This window comes from Myotis lucifugus, unplaced genomic scaffold (genome assembly GCF_000147115.1).
Source record: "Myotis lucifugus unplaced genomic scaffold, Myoluc2.0 scaffold_46, whole genome shotgun sequence".
Classification (NCBI taxonomy): domain Eukaryota; kingdom Metazoa; phylum Chordata; class Mammalia; order Chiroptera; family Vespertilionidae; genus Myotis; species Myotis lucifugus.
The window spans coordinates 6,890,879-6,912,791 of record NW_005871094.1 but is presented as its reverse complement, the minus strand read 5'-3'; the positions used below and the strand labels follow the sequence as shown (position 1 = coordinate 6,912,791).

General features: G+C 43.4%; 1 protein-coding gene across 4 annotated transcripts in view; it reads left to right on the top strand.

Annotated features, from left to right (window-relative positions):
* NRF1 (nuclear respiratory factor 1) overlaps window positions 1-21,913 on the top strand; it is an 88,560-nt gene that overhangs the window by 56,839 nt on the left and 9,808 nt on the right. For all 4 annotated transcript variants that reach the window (XM_023753527.1, XM_023753529.1, XM_023753528.1 and 1 more), the window contains 2 exons: window positions 315-472; window positions 7,012-7,136. In XM_023753527.1, coding sequence (XP_023609295.1) covers window positions 315-472; window positions 7,012-7,136 — 283 coding nt within the window. The remainder of the gene's footprint in view (window positions 1-314; window positions 473-7,011; window positions 7,137-21,913) is intronic.

The window sequence follows — 21,913 nt, the reverse complement described above, 5'->3', positions numbered from 1 at the left end:
TATTCAAGTTATTACCTCAACCCCACCCTACCTCAGCTCACAAACTAAGGAAAATATTTTCAGTGGTTTCTTTGGTATCCTTCCAGAATTTTTTATGCAAATATAAGCAAGTTCAAATATATATTCTAATTCCGCACCCCCTTTTGCACAACAGATAGCATACTTAAAACCGTGTTCTGTACATTGTAGGTCATGTTCATTTAAAAGCATAAATCTATTTGGCTGAGCACATAACAATTTATTAGAAAAATGACTTAAAAATCATAATCCTTTTGTGACTTTGATTCTTTACTATCATGTCTTTTCTGCTTCAGGTGGAACAAAATTGGGCCACGTTACAAGGAGGTGAGATGACCATCCAGACGACGCAAGCTTCGGAGGCCACACAGGCAGTGGCATCATTGGCGGAGGCCGCAGTGGCAGCTTCTCAGGAGATGCAACAGGGAGCTACAGTCACCATGGCGCTCAACAGGTGGAGGCAGGGGTGGGGAGAATAAATGAGCATGGCGAATCTGTCCCTCCATACCGGTTGTAGAGAAATGGACCTCAGTTTGTCACAATTGGCCGTTGGAGTTTAATGCTCTTAGCCCTTAGGATATTGTAAGTTGACTTCTAATCAGCCCTCATCCACACTCAATGCATTTGAGACCCTTATCAGCTCCTGGCACAAGGTAACACCACCATACAGCAGCTGTTAGTCTTTGGTGGTCATTGAACTCTTGTGACATCCCAGCACTCTATTAGGTGAGGTTGTAAATGAAGCGTGCTCTAAAATGTAATGTCTCCTTTAATGAAACCATTGGGAAGATTGGTTTAAGTAATACATTTAGCAAGCAGTATTACTCGGAGTGTAATCGACTCTTGAATTGTGTAGTATAGGCTGGATATCATAGAAATTCAGAGGAGTGGGATCACTCTCCAAAATATGAAAATCAGCTAAAGTTTAGGTCGGTTGTGATAGAGATTAGAAAGCCTTGCTAGGATTACGTACAGTGCTTTCCAGAGGCTGTAGAGGAGGTTAGGTGGTCATATAGATTCAGGTTTGAATCCTAGCTCTGCCACTTACTAGCCATTTGATCTTGAGAAATTTAACTCCTAACCTGGGTCTTCTCATAGTTATAAGAAGGATGATTTTCATCATGTAGAATAAAAAGGATTCAATAAGATAATGTATATAAGACTCTCAGCAAAGTATCCAGCCCATAGTTAGCACTTCAGGAATTATAGTTATTTAAATAGTTTATAGTGAGAAGAGATTAGAAATAGAATACCAGATTGGAAGAAGCAATCCAGGTGTGATTTGTCAAAGGCCTGAAAACTAAAGTCGTAACAATGGAGATGACGTGACTGGTTTTGAAGGAAGTATGGCCAGGACGTGGGGGTTGATTAGGCACAGAAAACTGAACCACACACAGTTGTCCTCCCAGAGTCACCCACTGAGTCCCTGAGTGACCTGCAGTTGAAACTATTTTCTTAGCCCATTGAACCATGTTGCTGTTCAATAATGTGAAAGTGTTACTTTATTTCTCACACTTTGGCCCAATCCCACTCTTTGCTTTGAGAGGCTTCCCGAAAGCCTTGGCCAGAATGAGAATCCCCCTCCCTTTACCCACCATTAAGACCAGCAAAACTTTATTTCATTGAGTCAGTGCTTTCCAGTGAAGAGTATCCTGGAAACCCTGCACACTGTGGAAACTATGAGGCACATCCTACGGACCAGGGCTTATTTCTAAAGGCAAGGAGGGTATTGGTTTCCCAGGAGAGCTTGTTAACAGACTCAAATGCAGCTGAAGTGGCTATAGTGTTTACTCCAAAGGAAGGAGAATGTGGTTCGCTGTGGCATGTGGGAGGAGTAAAGAGATGTTGAAATCTGTTTGCAATCAAGTAGTTCAACGCCCTAATGAGTGCTGGGGGATGGTGTGTTGCAGCCTTTGCTGTGGGTGAAGAAACCACACCTGACAGCGAAGACTAGGCTGTAGCAGGCTGTTAGGGGAACATCAGGGGTTTTCTGATTCCAAGAGAAGTAACCCACTGTCTAATGGCAGGAGGATTGGACTGAAGACATACGTCCTTGGAGTTTGCTTCCCTAAGGGATGAGATGCACTCTGGAAGTCATCTTAGTGAAAATACACTAAGAAATCTGGTCTTTGTTCCTATGGTAACAAAGTGAGTTCATAGAGCTGCTCCCGCCTAGCAGTCTGTGTCAGGTGCAGATGGGACAAGCATAGTTCTCTAATAATCACCTGCACCTCTGCTGCACTGTAAACAGCAGATGTGGGCACAGAGTGAGAAGAGGCAAGCTGCATGGGATGCCAGGTGGGGAAGAAGAAGGCAGAGGGCGCCTTCATCCGTTCGAGGGGGAAGGGGATCAGGACAGATGCAGGACGGACCTGTTTTTCAGCCATGCTGCCAGAAGACTTTTGTATAGCAAGTCAGAACACGGGCCCTGGACTCAGACAGCCTTTAGCCCACCCTGGCATTATTATAAGCCAAAGAGGCTATGGATAAACTGTCATGAAAATGTCTGGAAAGTAGTTAATTTTAATTATTTTCCAATAATAAATCAACACTTTTAGGAAGGAGATGAGGAGAGAATCAAAGTGAAGAACAGAGCATCACAGCTCCAAAAGAAAGTAGAGCTATTCAGCCTGAACAGCTAGAGGAAAGGAGGTGGAATCATTTGGCTGTTGCAATGTAGTGATTACTTTTAGGTTCAGTTTGTTGGTTAAGCTGCCCTAGATTTATATTTCCTCTTAAACAAGTCAGTCTGCATACATGATAAATACTTGTAGGCTGAATCTACAGTTGCCTTAGTAGAAATTCAGTGTGTTGACACCAAGACAATTTTTACTGTCTGCCGTGTGTAGTGCTGTCACTCAGTGCTATGAGGAAACAAATGCTTAAGTCGATTCCTCTTCTCAAGGAATTTAGAGTTGCTGTTCTTTTGCTGTGAAGGAACTGCTTAAAAAAGAAGTGTCAAATTTCCAAAGAAAAAATTGCTCTTGCCTTTTTTTATAAAGAAAATACTGTTGAGTTAAAAATAGAGATATTATTAAAATAAATGTGGCTTTCATATATGGACTGCTATTTATTTGCCAGTAAAATGGGATGGACAAACTAGATCAGAAATTGTCTCTGGAAATGGAAGGCAGGGACTGTGTAACTACTTTTTTCTTGTAAAGAAGGTTGGACACTTGCAAATAAAAAGTTAGGAAATTACTTTTGTCAAAAAAATGTGAAGTGGTAGCTTAGAGACATTTTAATGCCTATTCACCTTTTAAGTAAAGGTAATCTATTTCCAGCAGTAGCGTTTGGTCACTTTTTATGAAATCTAGTGTAAATGGTTAGAATAAGTTTGGAACTGGATTTGCTGACCACTGGAGTCACCCCGTCTTGATGCCTCGTGTAAAACCTCCATCCATTGCTGCTTTGCCTGTGGCTCCTGACGGGATGAAAAACTAACCTCACTGACCTGTGGACCTGTCCTCTCCACTGGACCCTTCCTCCCTGGCAGCCCAGATTGCTTCGGTGGTTGTGGTCCCCGGCTTTTCTTCTACTGTGACATTTTATTTATTTATTCTTTTATTTATTTGTTTACTTATTTTGAGAGTACGTTTATTAAAGCTGGGGACAGTGAAAAAAGAAAGGCTTAGGATAGAGGAAGCTACAAGAGAGATATTGCGGGGCTGCTGTGGCTCTCTAGAGACCTCATAGAAAAGAAGTGAGCCAAGGTGGGCTGCTGTTGGCTCACTGGGAAGTGAAAGTCACGGTGAAGCCCAGCCGGTGTGGTTCAGTGGTTGAGCATTGACCTATGAACCAGGAGGTCATGGTTCAATTCGCATGCTCAGGTTACAGGCTCGATCCCCAGTAGGGGGCGTGCAGGAGGCAGCCAATCAATGATTCTCTCTCATCCTTGATGTTTCTATCTCTTTCTCCCTCTCCCTTCCTCTCTGAAATTAATAAAAAATATATTAAAAAGAAAAAAGAAAGTCACAGTAAAGAAATAAGCCAAGATGGGGCTGCTGAAAAGTCAGGAAAGGGGGCCTTCGAGACAAGTTCAGAGGGTTCGCCTGGGATGGGCTGCCACTGCCCATTACTCCCTGGTTGCAAGTCTCGTGGGGACCCTTAGAGTTTAGGAGAGGAAAGTAAAGGTGCATGCCTGAGAGGGAAGAAAGGCATGGGCATGCTCCCGAAAGGGAGAGCGCACTTACCTTAACATTTTAGAAAGGCATTAAAGAAAATGACTTTAAATATTTAGAGCTTTTGGCAAAATAAAATAGGAGTAATTGGCTACAGGTAAACTTTCATGTGAGGACTTGGGTAGCTGCCCTCCCCATCACTGCCTGTGAAACTCCACACTAAAAGCATGTGTCCGGAGTGCACAAGAGTGGCAGGGCATCACCTTTGATGGTCATGGAAATAAGATTGTTGTAAACTGTGATTAAAAACTGGGAATGAGCAGCGGCCGAGGTAACCTGTAAACAAAAATCCTGTTTCCACATAAACAGTTCTCATCTGCAGCTTCCTTCTCCACACAGCTGCAGCTTTTAGCTTCCCATGAAGTCTCGGGTCAGAGTGTTAACACTGTAAAATAGGATGTTGGTATTATTTGACACAAGTTTTTTAGAAAAATATTAACAATGAAGAATCTAGGCACTAAATAGTACTTCATTTCACTATCTCTGATACTTACGAAGCACTTTGAAATTGAAATTTGCCATGTGGTTTGTACAGAATAGCCTTAGTAGTAATTCCGGATCAAGGCTCCCCTGCGGCTCTAAATTCATGTTACAGATACTATGGAGTGACTGGCTGGGGAGTATCAGTTCACCAAGAACTGTGTTTCGGCATAAAGGATTGTCTTAGCTTTTACATGGGCTGCATGTAAACTCTGTATTTTGTTCAGCTTTTTGCTCAACCTCAATTATATCCCAAAATTGTTTATGAAGGAAATAAATTTAGTTCAAGGTCATGATTATATATTTCAAGTCAAAGGAAGAAGCCTCCAAATTAAAGGTTGCCACAGCTATGTAACTTTAAAAGGGAAAAGTCAGCACTTTGGAATTTAATTTATTAATTTTAATAAATGTCAAAGAATATGTGGGGTCAATACAATGTTAGGTGAAAAAAGCAGGCTATAAAACTGTATACAGTATGATTCTGATTATTATCTGTTTAAAGTTGTGTTTAAGATGAGAAGGAAATACTATTATCTCTGTATAGTTTAAATTTTTTTATACTTAATGAAACTTTTACAAGTTTTTACATGTATTTTATTATTATTTTGTTAATCCTCACGCAAGGATATTTTTCCATTGAATTTTAGAGAGAGTAGAAAGGGGGGGGGAGAGATAGAGAGAGAAAAACATCAATGTGAGAGAGACACATTGATTGGTTGCCTCCTGCACACACCCAGGGCCAAGGAACAAGCCTGCAACCAATGTACATGCCCTTGACCAGAATTGAACCCATGACCCTTCAGTCCAAGGGCGGACACTCTATTCACTGAACCAAACCAGCTAGGGCTTACATGTATTTTATTATTAGAAAAAAAATAACTTTTAAACATAAAGACATAAAAGTTTAAAAAAATAACAAGAAGAGAATTTTCTTTTTAATGAGACTTTTCTGTTCATTCAGTTTCTTTTACCGCTTCCTAGAATCCTTTTAGTGACCCAGAAGTCTTCCCCAGGGAGGATGTTACGGCAGTTGCTGTCTGCTGACTTTCTTAGACAAAAGTGACATTATGATACATGTTGCTTTGCCCACAGTCATCATGTTTACCTTAACCAGTCCACAGCCCCTTGCCCATCCCCACCTCCAGCTTGTAATTGTGACTGTCATAGTTCCAGCAAAGTCTGCAGCCTCAGAACAAAGCTGAGTCAACTGTCTCATTTGGTGTCAAACCCAGGACTTTGTCCACCTCTGCTAAACTAAATGACACCACCTCCTCTTAATATGCCTACTTCCCATACTTCCTCAGTAACGTGCGAAGTGGTACCTGATACCTTCCCAGGAGAGGTGCAAAATTTACCCCCCCCCCCACACACACACACATTTTAACATCTCTGAAATATGGATGATAAATTATAGTCTTACTTTTACAATTGTCAGGAATTTATCTTTTCTTTCTTAATGACACATAAAATAATAACACATTATATAGTTTATAGCATCATAGAATAAGTAAAAGTGGGTATTTATGCATAGAGTAAAAGCATATAGCAAGGAAAAGAAAAATGGGACACACTGCTAGAATAGAGCTCACTATAAACATAGTTAATATCTATTGTACAGAGTGTTTGTTTTGCAATGAAGGGAGGTTTATTATTTTATTGTGTTTCTAGAGTCAAGGAGTTTGGGCTTATAGTGATCATTTAAAATTTTAAGTCTTAATTTAGCACTGCCTGCATGTACAGTGAGACAAAGGGAAGAGTTGAACTTTGCAGAATAGTAGTTAACTATTACTTTGTATTTAAAATCATGGATATAAGCCAAATTGTTATTATTTAATATTAATTGAATAGCAAATCCAGATTGCTGACTCCTCGGATTAATATTTTTTCTTGGCTACAAAAGGGCAGTTTCAGGTGATTATCTGTCTTGTGTTACTGTAAAGAGAGAAGAAAAAAAGGAAACCTTGTGATTGACAACCAAAATGGTTTTTCCATTGTGAATATGGATCGGAGCTCCGCTTGGCTCACAAGCACTCAGTCACTGTCGATAAAGAGGAGACTTACAATGCGTGCTTTCTGTCCTCAAACACCCATTTCCTAGGTTTAAGGAAACTCACAGTAGCTTTAGAAATACTGTAGGTAAGACTTGGTGTTTCTCTGGCTCTTTATTATCATTTAAAAATTACTCTGGCTCTGTCCAGTAGCAGTGGAATCGTGTGCTTGCTGGTAGGCTCACAACACGGCGTCGTGGAGAGTCCAAGGAAGGGTGGTTTCTCTAGCTGCAGTGCTGTGCCTTTATTCACCTCACACCCCCTCTCCTGTTCTGTACCCGCAGTGAAGCTGCCGCCCATGCTGTCGCCACACTGGCCGAAGCCACCTTGCAAGGGGGGGGACAGATCGTCCTGTCGGGGGAAACCGCAGCAGCCGTTGGAGCACTTACTGGCGTCCAAGATGCTAATGGTGAGAGAGCATAAATATTTCATTCAATTTCTTCCTTGTTTCCACTTAAACCTTCAGGATATGAGTGACAAACCCTTCAGAAAGAGGTTGAGCTTTGATTTGAGCTTTTCTCTAGTGGTAGCCATTGATGCCTCAGAAAAGTCTAGGAGCCCCTGATTGTTTTCACCAGTGGGAGACTTGGGGTTTCCTGGGGCAGGGTGGTGGGGAGCCATGGTAATGGTTACCTAACTGAATTGCTTATTTGAGAAGTGACTGTTTTGCTATGACAGGACTTGCTGAGAGGTACTTTAAAATCTGCTGTCCTGTGGGAGAGATCAGTGGCCTTTACTATAGCAGAGACTCTCCATGGCGGGTGCATCGTGGCTGGTGCAATGCTCTATCTGAGAAAGGTGCCACCATCTCACGGCGGCAGCAGTAGGCTATGCTGGAGGTGCCTTTCCGGGTGGTGCTGAGGTTCTGCCTCCTGTTAACGTGGCCTCACCAAGGACCTGGATTTAGCCAATAGCATCCTGCCACCCTGCCCTTCTTTCCCAGCTCTTTGACTTCCTGGATATTGATTATTTCCTGAATAAATGAAAGGGATAACGTTCATAGAAATATGGCAGCAAAAATTTACAACTCCAGCCCAGCTCTTGGGATCCACTTTCGCAGGCTCTGGGCGTCAGTTACCAAGATGGGCTGCCCAGGGAAGTGCCTCAGGAGTCTGGGTCTAAGAGGAGGACCAGCCCTGTTGTGTGAGACAATATGTGATTGTTTATTAGGCTTTTGTTTTAAATTCTATATAATCAGGTTAAGCGGGTCAGATTAGGTGCCCTGTGGTGCTTTTTCAGTTGCAGTTGGCAGACAATATTATGTTAATTTCGAACAGAGTGATTAGACATGTCTATAAGATGCTCTGTGGTTTTGTATATTTGTTGTTAAAGTCCTGGAAAGAGGATAGATAATAACATACATTTGTTTAGGCAGAAAGTTCCTTTTTTTTATTTTTTATTGGTTTAGTCACCTCCACAAAGACAGTAATACTGCTGTGGAAGACCAAATGGGGAGAAAACCCAATATATTTATTTACAATTCCCAGGCAGAAAGTTCCTTAATGGCATTAGTGGCTGAAAAATGTCCCTGGCACTTTTTTTTTTTAGGGTAGTCCCTAAGAATTGAATAAGATTTTAGTTGGAAAAGTCTTGAAGGAAGAATGATTCTGTGTCCTCCTTTGGAAGTGGGAAGAAGAAAGTACTTCTGTCCCCCAGAGAAGAATAGCATAGGAGTCCTGGCCGATGTGGCTCAGTGGGTTGAGCGTTGTTCCGTTATTCCGTGCACCAAGAGGTCACGGTTAGATTCCCGCATTGGGCATTGTGGGGCCCCACCCCCTGTAGGGGGCTTGCAGGAAGCAGCCATCAATGTTTTTTTCTCTCTCTCTCTCTCTCCCCCCCCCCCTCTCTAAAATCAATAAAAACAGTCGTGGCCAATATTTGTCAGTGGTTAGTGCTCAGCCCACACATTGAAGGATCCAGGTTCAATTCTTAGTCAAGGGCAGGGTACCTGGGTTGCCAGAGGCAACTGGTGTATCATCAATGTGTCTCTATCCCATCGATGTTTCTTTTTTTTCCTCTCTCTCTCTCTTTCTGTCCTCCCTCCCTCCCTCCCTCCCTCCCCCGTGCCTCACTCTCTCTAAAAGTCAATAGACAAAATATCTTCAGGTGAGAACTAACAAATAAATAACTAAAAACATATTTTTAAAAAAGAATAACATAGGAAATATAAACAGCCATTGTGGCTTCTAAGAATCATTTATTTAAAAAACAAAGAAATATCAAATGCTAAGTTACAGCCTGCTTTTTCCATAGGGCTGGGGGCTTCCCTGAACTAACCCAAATAGAGACAGATGACCTTAGTGAGAACCTGCAGGGTAAAGGGCATCTCATAGCCACGTATGTGTAGGGTGAAAAGGAGTACAGATAGAATGAAGGCAAACCTGCTTTAACCAGAATCCTGCTTGCTTTTCTCTGTTCCTCATCTGAGTCCAAACCCACCTTAAATGAAAGGGAAGACGTCTAGCTGTGTAACATTCTTTTGAAGTGCAGATGCTGTTATTCCCTATGGAACTGCTAAGACGACTACTCTGTGTGGGTTTGATAGGAGACTTTGTTATCCCTTCTAATGTAATGGTGTTGACCTGTGTGGGTGAGGAGAACAGACTGCTTTATAGTTCTGACCTCCTCCCAGCCTCACCTTTCGATGGACCCTCTGAGTCTCTCTCTAGTCAAGTAGACCTGTTCAGCCATGCAGTGAGGTTGAACCACACCCACTACTATTGATTCCTGGAAGCTGCCTCTTCAGTAGCTTTGGGTTGTGTGAATCAGTTGTGTTGATTTTCTGTTGTTGGCTACATTTGTGATAAGAGAAAATTCTGGTCTAATCCTAAAAGCCAGTGGTTCCCCAAAGCAGGCCATCCCCAGTTTGTGACTGCCCACATGTGCTGAACTCAGACTTGGCAGTTGGAATTATTATCTTCTCCAAGCAGCTTTTTTATATCAAACGAGACCATTGAGCTGTGCCTCATCCCAGCAATTTTAAGTGAAGATTGATTATTTCATTTTTCCTTTGGGTATCCAAAGAATGACTCATATTGGATATGATCCAAATAATTCTGATGCTCCTCCGTCTGCTAACATTTTTACCCATCGTGCTGCAGCATTTACCCTGGGACTGGAACTATAGAAGCTCTCTTTTCATTATTCTTTCAGATTGTGTCCTGTTACCAACATTTGTCACTTCTGTGATGACAAGCTTAAGGAGTCTTCCAGTAGACCAAGGGTACTATCAGGGAGAGTTTATTAACAGGAAGCACCAGAACAAGGTGCTGTTTGAAACAGATACCACTGGGGAGCAATACACCTCAGGTTCCCGAATAGGGCTTAAGTAAAAATCCTACTAGCAGATGACTCTTCTAAGGGCAATTTGGATATTGTTCAGGCCCGAGACAAAAATTTTTCAGCATCTTCTCGGATGGAACTAGAGGGGATGGAGGACCATTACTAGAATGTGTGGAACTTGATGGAGTACAATACCCAGTGAGAAATGGCTGGGGCAGTGTGCGGATATGAAAGCAGTGTCCTGTAGGACAGTGGTTTTCAAGTTAAAGATCTGACCCATGCATAGCAGAAGTTTAAATTCCAGGTCACTGGGACAGAGCTCACAGAAACCTTGCGCCCTGAAGACCTCCCCTTTTTTTCTGGACCCTACCCCATCCCAACTCTAAAGGGGCTACTCAGGCACTGGTATTACTTTATTTCATTTATGTTCTCCCTTTTTTAGTTGCAGTAAATGGGTCTTTGATCTCTCAGGATGGAGTTTCATGGTAGGTTCAATTTAAAGATTTTCACAGGTGCCTTTCTTTTTGTTGAGATGCAGATGGAATTACCTTTGGCTGGGAAAGGACTCTGGATGAGTTCCTTCCTTTATTATTTTTTTTAACACAGTTATTTCTTCCTTTTCCCTCCCTAACACACCTTAATATAAGAAGTCATACAACTTTTAAATTGCCCATTGGTTTCCCCTCACTCTACTCCTCTGTAGCCTAGAACCCCTGTGCTGCTGTACTCCAGGACCACACAGGTGTGCTCACACAGGGTTGAAGAGCTCTGTGAGTGATATTCACCTTCCACCCAGCCTTGCTATCCACTGTTCGCAATCCTCAGGGAACCAGATCCTGTTATTTTCTCTTCCTATTTTAGCAAAAATAATGAAAAATAAGAATTATACTGGCACTCCACCTCAGAAGTACTCTTCTGTCTAAGATCTTATGGCAGATTCATGCAGCTATCCTTCATTCCTAAAAGCTAGGGGAGGGGGGGGGGGGGGGGCGGTAAAAACAGATAACTGAAGTTCTTAGTTAATCAACAAAATTAATGGCAGTCATCTGCTTCAACTATTGTCCCATCAGCCTCTTACCAGAGCTGCTAAGAAAGTTCAGCATTTTTTTTTAATGGCCAACACTTTCTCTAAAGTTGCCACAAGAAAAAGGGGGGGCATAGCATTTGTTTGTTTAGGGGGTTGTTTTTATTTTTATTTTTGGCCCTGATTATAAAAATCATCTATAATCCCACTATAGAGAATAGCATTTTGAGTTTTCAAAATATGGCCTTCCCCCACCCCCATTCATAAAAAATTTTAACCTAATTAGGATCATGTTGGTACTCATTTTGAAAATATTTTGTTGTTGTTTTTGTTAATCCTCACTGGAGGCTATTTTTCCATTGATTTTTGGATAGAATGGAAGGGAGGGGAGAGACAGAGAAATATCGATGTGAGAGAGACACATTGATTTGTTGCCTCCTACACCTGCCCCAACCAGGGCCAGGGATGAGCCTGCAACCAAGGTACGTGCCCTTGATCAGAATTGAACCTGGGACCCTTCAGTCTGCAGGCCGACGCTCTATCCACTGAACCAGACAAGCTAGGGCAAAATCTTTCCTTTTTTGGTGGTTGATGTTTATTTTACTTATTTTTAAATTATCTTTCAATTACAGTTGACATACAATATTATATTAATTTGAGGTATACACCCCAGTGATTAGACTTTATGTAACACTAGAGGCCCAGCACACGATTAAATCGTGCAGGTAGGGTCCCTAGGCCTAGCCTCCTGCGATCAGGGTCATCTTCTGCCTGTTCGCCAGTCCCCAGGCCGAACGCCGCCTCTGCCGCCCGCCGGCTGTCAGGCCTTTGGGATCACCAGCTCATCCCCAGCTGTCCTGGGACTCAGGCCTGCGGGAAAGCGGGCGCCTGGAGACTTTACCTCCATGCGCGTGCGCTGGGCTGGCCGCTGATGGAATGCGCTGCCTGCTCGGCTGGGGCTGCTCATGCGGCTGCTGCAGCCGCTGCCACTGCTGCTGGGGCTTGAGGCGCTGACAGAGGCTGTGGGGCACACCCATGACCTACCCGTCCCAGCGTGACGCCTCTTGGCCTTTTATTTTTATGATACTAAGTGATCATCCTGATAAATCTCCTCCTCCTCCCTGATCATCCTGATAAATCTCCTCCTCCTCCCTCCTCCTCCTTTTCTCTTTAACATTTCATGTAATACTGGTTTTGTAGTGGTGAACTCCTAGCTGGATACTCTAAAAGCTGCACCACCACCAAACTGTGATCTTGGGCAAGCAAATTAACCTCCTTGAGCATTAACTGTAAAATTAGGTTGATAGTTCCATGCTCATAAGATAATTGTGAACATTAAACAAAATGATTCCTGTAAAGTGCTTAGCATAGTGCTGGGCACATAGACACAGGTAAACATGACATTATTATCACCTGTCAGCACAAATTTCTTCTCCATCGTTCTCCCAAATGAGTTAAGTTGAACAGGGCACACAGCACTGTTGCAAACCCTGCTTTCCTGTCTTTAGGACAGATGCAAATACTTTATGCAAGTGAAGCATTTGTGCTCAGAGGTGAATACTGTAAAAATGGGAATAGATCAGAAGCCCTTTCTGTAACCTTGAGTGAAAGAACCTTGATTGAAGGTGACATTGTTTTTGTTTTGTTTGTTTTTAAATATATTTTTATTGATTTCAGAGAGGAAGGGAGAGAGAAAGAGAGAGAGAGAAACATCAATGATGAGAGAATCATTGGTCGGCTGCCTCTTGCACACCCCCTACTGGGGATCGGGCCGCAACCTGGGCATGTGTCTTGATTGGAATTGAATCCAGGACCCCTCAGTCCGCAGGCCGACGCTCTGTCCACTGAGCCAAACCAGCTAGGGCAGAAGGTGACATTGTCTAATGGCTCCTGGATTTGATTATATCACACTTCTTGGGCAAGGACTGCTGTTCCCTTCCAGTACATAGTTTGCAGTAGTTAGTATATAGCCTTTGTTACTACTAATGGCATAATCTCTCTACAGATCTTAAAACTGCGTTGTATTTTAACTTCCATCATGACAGGTGACTTTCTTCATTTTCCCCTTATCACCTCCACCATCATCCATTATTACTTACTACATGTTTTCCTCTTCTAGCTCCTCTTTAAAAATAAGAGATGAAATGCCAATCCTCATCTTGATACACTGTAAAATACACCTCTCATTCTTTCTTTTTCTGTGTTCTTCATTCTCTGGACACATTAGTATATGGACTTGTTTCTAGAAGGGCCAGTGGAAATGTAAATGTTAAATTAAATTTAGGAAATATGTCGATGTTGCTCCCCAAAAGGGTACATTAAATCACTTTGTGCCTCAGTATTTTAATTAAAGTTTAAATAAAGATTTATTGTAAGTGCATTTTCAGTCATTGTAAGCATAATAATAGCTTTAAAAGATGGTGTACTCTTTGATACTGTGTTGCTATTTGTACCTTTAATCCAAAAAAAAACCAAACGATGAGTTCATTGCCTCCAGGATTTGAAGCAGGCAGGCCCCTAAATATCAGTGTTTTGTGTGAGCAGTGAGTCTCAGGCTGCAGGTCTCCTGAAAGTCCCCAAAGAGCAGTGCTATGGCAGGTCTGGGTTTTTGGGCCACCCTCTGTAAGTTAAGTGCCCTCTTTTCCACTGATAGGGAGGCCTTACGGGAAGCTAAGACTCTAGGATGATGTCACCCATGCTGAGGCCTTGCCTGGTCCGTAAGAAAAGGCAAATGAAGATTCCTCTGTCTTACAACTGATTCCCCTTTGGAATCATACGTCTTTTTATTTATTTTTATTGATTTATTTTGGAGAGAGAGAGAGAAACATCGATCGGCTGCCTCCCACACTTGCCCTGACGGAATCAAATCTGCAACCTGGGCATGTGCCCTGACTGGAATCTAACCCACCACCTTTTGGTGTACGGGCCAATGCTCCAGCCAACTGAGCCACACTGGCCAGGCAGGAAACACGCCTTCTTTGCAGACAGGGTTTTCCCACTTAAGTCAGCTAACTGTTCTCTTAAGATGAAGAGTTTTCATTCTGGGAAACATATTGGTGGAAGTCATACCAGGAAATAACTTCAATTTCGCTCTATTTTTGCCTTTTGACTGTAAGTGTTGTACATAATTATTTTTCTATTATCATCTCTTTCCATTCTTTTCCTTTCTTTTTCTACTTCCAATACTACTACCACCACTAAGCAAGCTCTCTCGGCATTATTTCACCTTCCCGCAGTAAGGTGAGTGGGACAGAGCTTATGAGAAGTCAGTGTCATGATAAATCTTACAGGAGCAAATAAATGGCATCAAAACCCAAGATCTAAAGGTGTGCTGTCCAGTGTGGTAGCTACTTACTATGTGTGGTTGTTTACATTTAAAAGCAGGTTAATTAAAATTCAGTTACATTAGCCACATTTCAAGTGCTCAGTAACCCTGAGGTACGGATTTTTTTTTTTTTTTTAAATTTTAACTTATTCACATTTAAACTTAAATAGGCACATGTAGCTGGCTAGTGGGCACTGAAAAGGATGCAGAACATCTCCATCATTGCAGGAAGTTCTGTTGGATGGGCTGAACTAAAGGCTGTAGCACAAATACTGCTGCCTCCTGGCAAGTTGTGCCCCTTCTGCACAGGAGAGGACAGCACAACGCTTCCTGAGCCTTGCTTCCCTGTCACCTCAGGTCATGGACAGCATGGCTTTGCTTTAAAAACAAAACAAAAAAAAACCTACCACGTGACTGCAATAATCCGAAGCCAGTAAATAGCTGGGCAGCAGGGTTGCAAGAAGCACTGCCCTGTTTGTGCACTACAGTCCCCAGCAAAAGAACCTGCGGCAGGAGGCAGTGGCGATGCCTACACCCACTTCCCCGGCCACTTGCACATTTCAACTTAGATGCCTCACAAGTACAGGTTTCTCTTCCTGGTTACAGGCATCTTCAAGCACGCACTCTAATGGATTTATAGTGACCCCCACCCCCACCCCACCCCAAAAAAAATCAAACATCCAGAGCCTGGTGGGTCATAGGCTGAAGGAAGTTATTGCTACTGGGTGAATTCCAAACTGCACGATGAAGCATGCTGCTTCTAAGGAATGGTGATGTGGAGATGGGCGATGGGACTCTCAATTCTAGAATATCCAAAGGGGGTTTACAGTTCTGTGCCCCTGGGTGTTACTCACCCAGCCCTTTCGTAGCACTGAAGCTTGTCCTCCTTCCCTACTGCCTTCATAATGATCTCCTGAAGTCCAAAATGCCTAACAGAGTAGCTCTTGGAGGGAAGAGGCAGTTTTTCTGACTCCCCAGTCTCCCCGTCGAGGGAGATATGTTGATGTCACTAATTTTGGGGACAGCAGATAAGTCCTACTCTCGTTAGTGCCTGGGTCATCATGAGCATGCAGTAACTGTTATGCCACTGTTGGTATTATTCAACACCACTGATGGGAAGGGAATCAATCTTCAGAGGATTTGCTTTTAGCACTTCTGGAACACATTCTTAGGCTCTGGTCCACTAGGCCTCCATTGGAGGGAGCAGGTAGTGACTCCCACACTGAGAACCCCTCTTCAGAAAGCCTGTCACTGATGGAAGCATTGTCCCTCAGGCATGCTGCGGAGACAAAGCAGATTCAATTCTCCGAATTACCAGGCCTTTCCTGGCACTCATCAGACATCGCCCCAGCTGGAGGGGTTTCCAGTTGTCAGGGTTCTTGGGTGCCTTTGTCTCCTGCAAAGATGCTGCCCTGTGGATACCCTCAGAAGGAGCAGGCCTCTGGAAGGTGTTATGGGTTTAGAGTCATCTCTCCCCTTGCCCAGTCTGCAAGTCCAGAGGGGAGGTGTCCCCTCCCTCTACCATTATGAACGGGGTGGCCTCGGGCATTCGTGATATGTGCACCAGGAATTGCTCACCGAGGCTCTGCTATTTGAAGACTTAAAGACTAGAAAAGAAGAGGGCCTTTTACAATGAAATGTTTGGCCACTATTCATTGGTCTCTATTCTTAGGACTCATCTGAGCCATGGCCATGGCCCTCAGATGAAGCTTCTAGATGCATGTTAAAAGCTGAGTGCTTCCAGAGTTGGCTCCTTGAAGCCCAGTGGGAATTAGCAGATTATCAAGCCACAGTGGCCTACCTTGATCTGCTCCTTGGTCTGACTGTGCCAGGTATTCTCAGCTTGAGGAAACTGATGCGCCAGGGACATTCTGGGCAGAGATTCCCAAGAACATGCCTGCCGTCTGGCAGATGGACACCACTGACCATGGTCTCCTCCATCCCCAGTGTCCTGAAGGTCAAGTTACATGTTTCGTTATCTCATTCTCCTTCCCTTTAGGTCCCCAGATCTTTCTGAGTCTTTGTATTCGAAAGACAGATTCTGGTCTTAGATGATTCCAGCTCCTTGTAACCAAGACAGAATCTTGGTGCCTCATTGCAGGTAATACTCTGTAAAGGGATTTGTGTGTGTGTGTAGCATACCAAATTCAGAGCCATAATCGAACAAGTTTCATTGCAGTCATTTCTATTCAATACGTGGATTGAAAAGTGGGTTTTAATTGAGCATGTAAAAATGGGATCAGTCACTGTTCGCATAAGAACAAGAATTTCTTGACATGAAAAATTCTTCAGAATGAAGTGTTTTAGGTTCTTGGGAAAGGGGACTTTCCTCTTTTTATTTATGTTTCCACTAGGATTTTGAAGGAATGTCAGTGTACTGTTATTAACTCTGATAGCTTGCACATCGCAGCCAGTATGGTTTGGGGCCCTCTGGCTCTCAGGTTACCTGTGTAAATACAGGGATTCACTTCCCAGATCTGCCATTTGCTTAATAAAGAGCAAGTGTGCAGAACCCAGCAGCAGCAGCCTGGCAGAGCAGTAATCTGAACAGGATAAACACGCTTCCTTTTTGTGTGATGCTCTCTCCCATCCTCCTGCCAAGAGCAGGATATCAAATGAAGGGGAGGTTGTGGTTGGAGTCAGTAAAGTGAATGTCTAAGTGGCACCTGCTTCATTCAACAGATCTGCTTTCCCAGGGCCTCCCACTGCACATCTGCTCCTGACAAAGCCTCTTTTCTCCTGTTGGTCAGACCGAGAGCAAAGGCCCAGCAAGGAGACATATAGATTTGGCTTTGTCAGCACAATTGCCTGTGACTTTATAATTACACCAAATCTTCATTATTAGCAAGGCCCCAATTTAGAGATTTACAGAGCCGAAATAGGGTTTTTGAAGTTAAATTGATAAAAACATCTTTTCGGTGGTAAAGCCAGCAATTGGACCTGAGAATCATGGAAGGGGTCTATATATGGAAACTGAGACACTGCTCTGAGCGAGACTACAAAGACCCTGCTATCAGATTGGCTCATAGAGAGGCGTCCAGCAATTCTCCTGACTGCCCAGCCCAGCCTCTCCTTACTGCTTGAAGCTTTATAGTGCACAGCCAAACTGTATTGTTCTCAAATGCTGATAAAGTTTCTCACCATGGGGGTGGGGGTGGGGATGGGGTAGAGCAGCAAAGGAAAAAAGCCTGTCATATAAATAAGGGAAATGCCAGGAAAATATATTTTAGGTGAATGTAGAGCATCCGATTTCAGATTGAGTTTCCATATAAACAAAGGCAGCTCTTGACCATGTTCTGCAGTTTATGTATGACTGAAGCACATGTATGATGTGGACTTGGCTCACCGGAAAACAGTGGTACATCTGTACAGTGAAATACTGGAAAGCTTTCAGAGCTGTGCACTGGCTCTTTAAATGTAAATTAATTAAAATCAAAGGTTCAGTTCCTCAGTCACACTAGCCACATTGCGGTGCTCTGTAGCCACCATATTGGTCAGCACATGGGGAACATACATATCTGTCTTCACAGTGAGTTCTAATGGGCAGCATGGCTTCCGAGATTAAATGTCTTGACTGCTTAAGTAGTAAGCCTTGGTGTTTCTATGTCAGCCTTGTTGGAGGAGGAAAAGGAAATTTGCTTGAATGTTTTTGGAGCAGCTCCTTCCAGCCATGTTACTAAGACTATGAACTTTATCTTTTTACGTTTAAAATATTTTCCTTCAGGAATCTCATGTCCTTTCCCACCCATTTCATAATCTTAGGAATGTCTGCTTTCTGCTGCCCTGCTCCCTGGCCTTGCCTTGCTTAAGCTTTCACAGCCCTACTGTTGGACTAGAGAGTTCTGTTTTTTCTTCTTCCTTTTTTTTTTTTAATCTTTATTTTTGAAAGTATTACATATGTCCCCTTTTTTCCCCATTGACTCTCCCAGCCCACCCCCGCCCACACCCCAGGCCTGCACCCCCTATGGTCTGTGTCCATGGGTTATGCATATATGCATACAAGGTCATTGGTTGATCTCTTCCCACCTGCCGACCATCCCCTGCCTTCCTTCTGAGGTTTGACTGGCTTATTTCGCTCAGCATTATGCTCTCCAGGTCCGTCCATACTGTTGCAAATGGTAGGAGTTCTTTTTTTTTCACACCTGCGTAGTATTTCATTGTATAGGTGTATCACTGTTTTTAATCCACTTATCTGCTGATGGACACTTACACTGTTTCTAAATCTTGGCTATTGTAAATTGCGCTACTATGAACATAGGGGTGCATATATTCTTTCTGATTGGTGTTTCTGATTTCTTGGGATATATTCCTAGAAATGGGATCTCTGGGTCAAATGGGAGTTCCATTTTTAATTTTTGAGGAAACTCCATACTGTTCTCCACAGTGGCTGCACCAGTCTGCATTCCCACCAGCATCGCACGAGGGTTCCTTTTCTCTACATCCTCGCCATCACATCCCGTTTGTTGATGATAGCTATTCCGACAGGTGTGAGGTGGAACCTCATTGTCGTGGGGTGTTTTGTTTTGTTTAATATATTTTATTGATTTCAGAGAGGAAGGGAGAGGGGAGAATTCTTTTCTCATTCAGCAGTGCTTCTGACTAACAAGAGGGCATGTGAACACTCAGGGCCAAGAGCGTGTGTGAATTGTTCATTCTGCGTGCAGCGTGGAGAGTGGGCAACACGCCTGGGGTGGAACACTGAGCTGTGGCACAGCTTCCACTCTCAGCAGCTCTGGGGATCTTGCTTCTCCATTTGTCTGCCCCTGGTAGCTGCTACATGGCTGCTCTGATGCCTGAGAAAGAACCTAGATGAAACAATACTCCCTCAAGTTTAGGGAGTGTCTTTCATCTCAGGAACTTCAATCATGTAAATAAAATGTTACTTCTTCTCATAGCAGCCCCAAGAGACAGAAGTGGCCTGTTGGTTTTATAAATAGAATTATATTCAACTCTTATATGCCACATACAGATGGTCTGTCATGCAGGTTACTCGTGACACATTTTAAGTCCTTATACAATTTCTCTAAGCAAGTCAGAGGAAGCCTGGACCATCTCCTCCACCTCCACAGCGGCTGAGTGCTTCAGGGATACAAATTAGTATTCATATTAGCTGAAGGAAGACATAATTAGGAAAGTAAGTCTGCTGCAAGAAAATACGTCACAAATTCCAGTGTAGAGAGAAATGAACCCCCTCCCTTCAGCTCAGGAAGAGCTGACCGTAAGGTCTACTTTAAGAGCATGCCCACAGCGCTCGGTGTGCTGGCACATTTGCCGGAGGATTTGTGAAACTTCCCGGGTGGATGTCACTCTTGCCATTGCTTTTTCCAAGTTCTGTGTTGTCAGGCATCTGTAGAGCAGGTTGTGCCCATTGCGAGTGGGTGCTGACTGAGGCTTCCTTCTTTTTAGAGAAAGAAGGAAGCAGCTGGAGGTGGGGTAACTGAGAGGCTGCCCCTCCGGGTGCTACACCCTGCGGGTCACCAGTGGTCTCAGTAGCCATTAATGATTCCTATAGGTCCATTATATCGGTAAGAGTGATAAAGTGGCGATTCTCTGGTGTTATTCCGTCTGCCTTTTTTAGCTAGAATTCTCCGAGGGTGGAGCAACTCTGCCTTCATGGTTCCCAACCTGGGGTGACCCGAGGCCAGGAAGGGTTATCTAGCTGGCAGTCAACCCAGAAGGGCCACCGTGTGCAGAGGGCAGCCCAGTAAGTTAGAGGAGGGATTAATGACACGGACCCAGAGGCATGGGTTCAGGGCTCTGTTATGTCAGGCTGCCCAGTTGATTCTACATCCTGATTGTGAGACCCTTCTTTCCTCTTCATACCTAGTCCTTTCTGTTCTCACCTGAATTCCTGTGGCATCCCTCTGATGTCTGATTACCGCAAGTCTTATCACCTTTATTTAAATCCATGCACCGCTTTGCAGGCACGGTGACATAGTTCTTTGGACTAGTTTCAGTGGTGTCAGATGTGTAAGTTCTGGGGACCTAATACGCAGCATGGACACTGGTTAAAAACTGTGCTCTGTACTTGAAACTTGCTAAAAGGGTCGCTCTTCATTGTTCTCACCACACACAAAGAAGGAGAAATAGAAATGCTAACTATGTGAGGTGATGAATATGTTAATTAGCTTGGATGTACTGATCATTTCACAATATATACATATATCAAAACAGTTTTACCCAATTCCTATTTGTCAGTTATGCTTTAATAAAGCTGGGAAAGCTCTGGGAAATAAATAAAAAAAGAACTTGTCCCCATTAACAATGTGCTTATGCTAAATACAGTCCAGATAGGAAAGCAAGATAAATACCTAAACAGAATGCAGTTTTTTGAGATCCATTTCTTTCTCTGTGAAGACCAAACCCTGGAACTGTCCGTTTATTTCCACCTTCCAGTCAGCTGTCTGCAGGGTCTCACTGCCTAAGCAAGTTGAATTCTGCCCTAAGTGCTCTTAGAAAGCCTGGTGTTTGTTTTCTAAACGGTACTCTACAGGTTGTGCTGTGTGAAGGGGTGGAAAATCAGAACATCTCTGGAAGTTGCTTTGCCTCAGTCTAACCCTGTTTAGAAGAGGCAAGGGCTAGATGGTGGGCACTGGGGGTAGGGTGCGGGGTGTTTCTTGTACTAGTCTCTCCTTTTGTGCCTATTTGAAATTCTCTACAGTAAAAAATTTTGAAAATAATAACAGAAAATGAATCTCTGCTCCTAACTCTGGATAATTCCCGGTATTCATTTCTATACCTGACTATTGTAAACTCAGATGGCTTTACGTTGTAAACCTCACATATTGTAAACTCAGATGGGTTTATTGTAAACCTCACATATTGCCCATACCCTATCCACTGGTACATAGACTTTGGAGCCCTTGAGTGTTGTTCTCACCCTTCTTCCCAATGGTTTCTCCTGGGAATTTACTAAGCACCTCCTGCCCTTCTCTGTACAGTCGGATCAGATGTCCCTCCGAGCACATGCATGTTCCACCAGCCTTCGGGGAACGTTCCTCTCTCCTGCCACTTCAGGTTATAGCCCTCGTGGTCGGGTCCTCAGCAGGCCTTGGGGTCAGCTGGGTCAGCCCCACATTAGGAGCTCAGTCCGCAGGATAAGGAACCACAGTGGTTCTGAACACCAAAGCCCCCAACCTCGATTCCATTAATGTTCCTAGGCACGTGATAATTTCAAGAGGAAATAATTTCTATCTCTAAAATATGTTTTGTAATAAAAGTAAATTCATTTTTAACATTTGGCTCATGGGGTGGGGGCAAGAGGAGTTTGCTGGTGGCCTGCAAAATCAGGCAAAGGATACAGTGACACTGTCCTACCCAGACAAAGTCACTGCTACAAAAGTTCTTCCAGAAAGTAGTTTTTCCCAGTGAGGCTTCCTATTGTCTAGCAAATGCAGAGAAAACGTGGATGCTGAGAAGTGCTTGTTGACCAAGGCACCTGTGAGGCTGCTGTTGGCTTCATGAGGATATGCAGTACTTGCCAGGTGTAATACATATTTTAATCCATAAATCCCTTAAATGCACCCAGAAGCCATAGACTTAGGAAACACGGAAA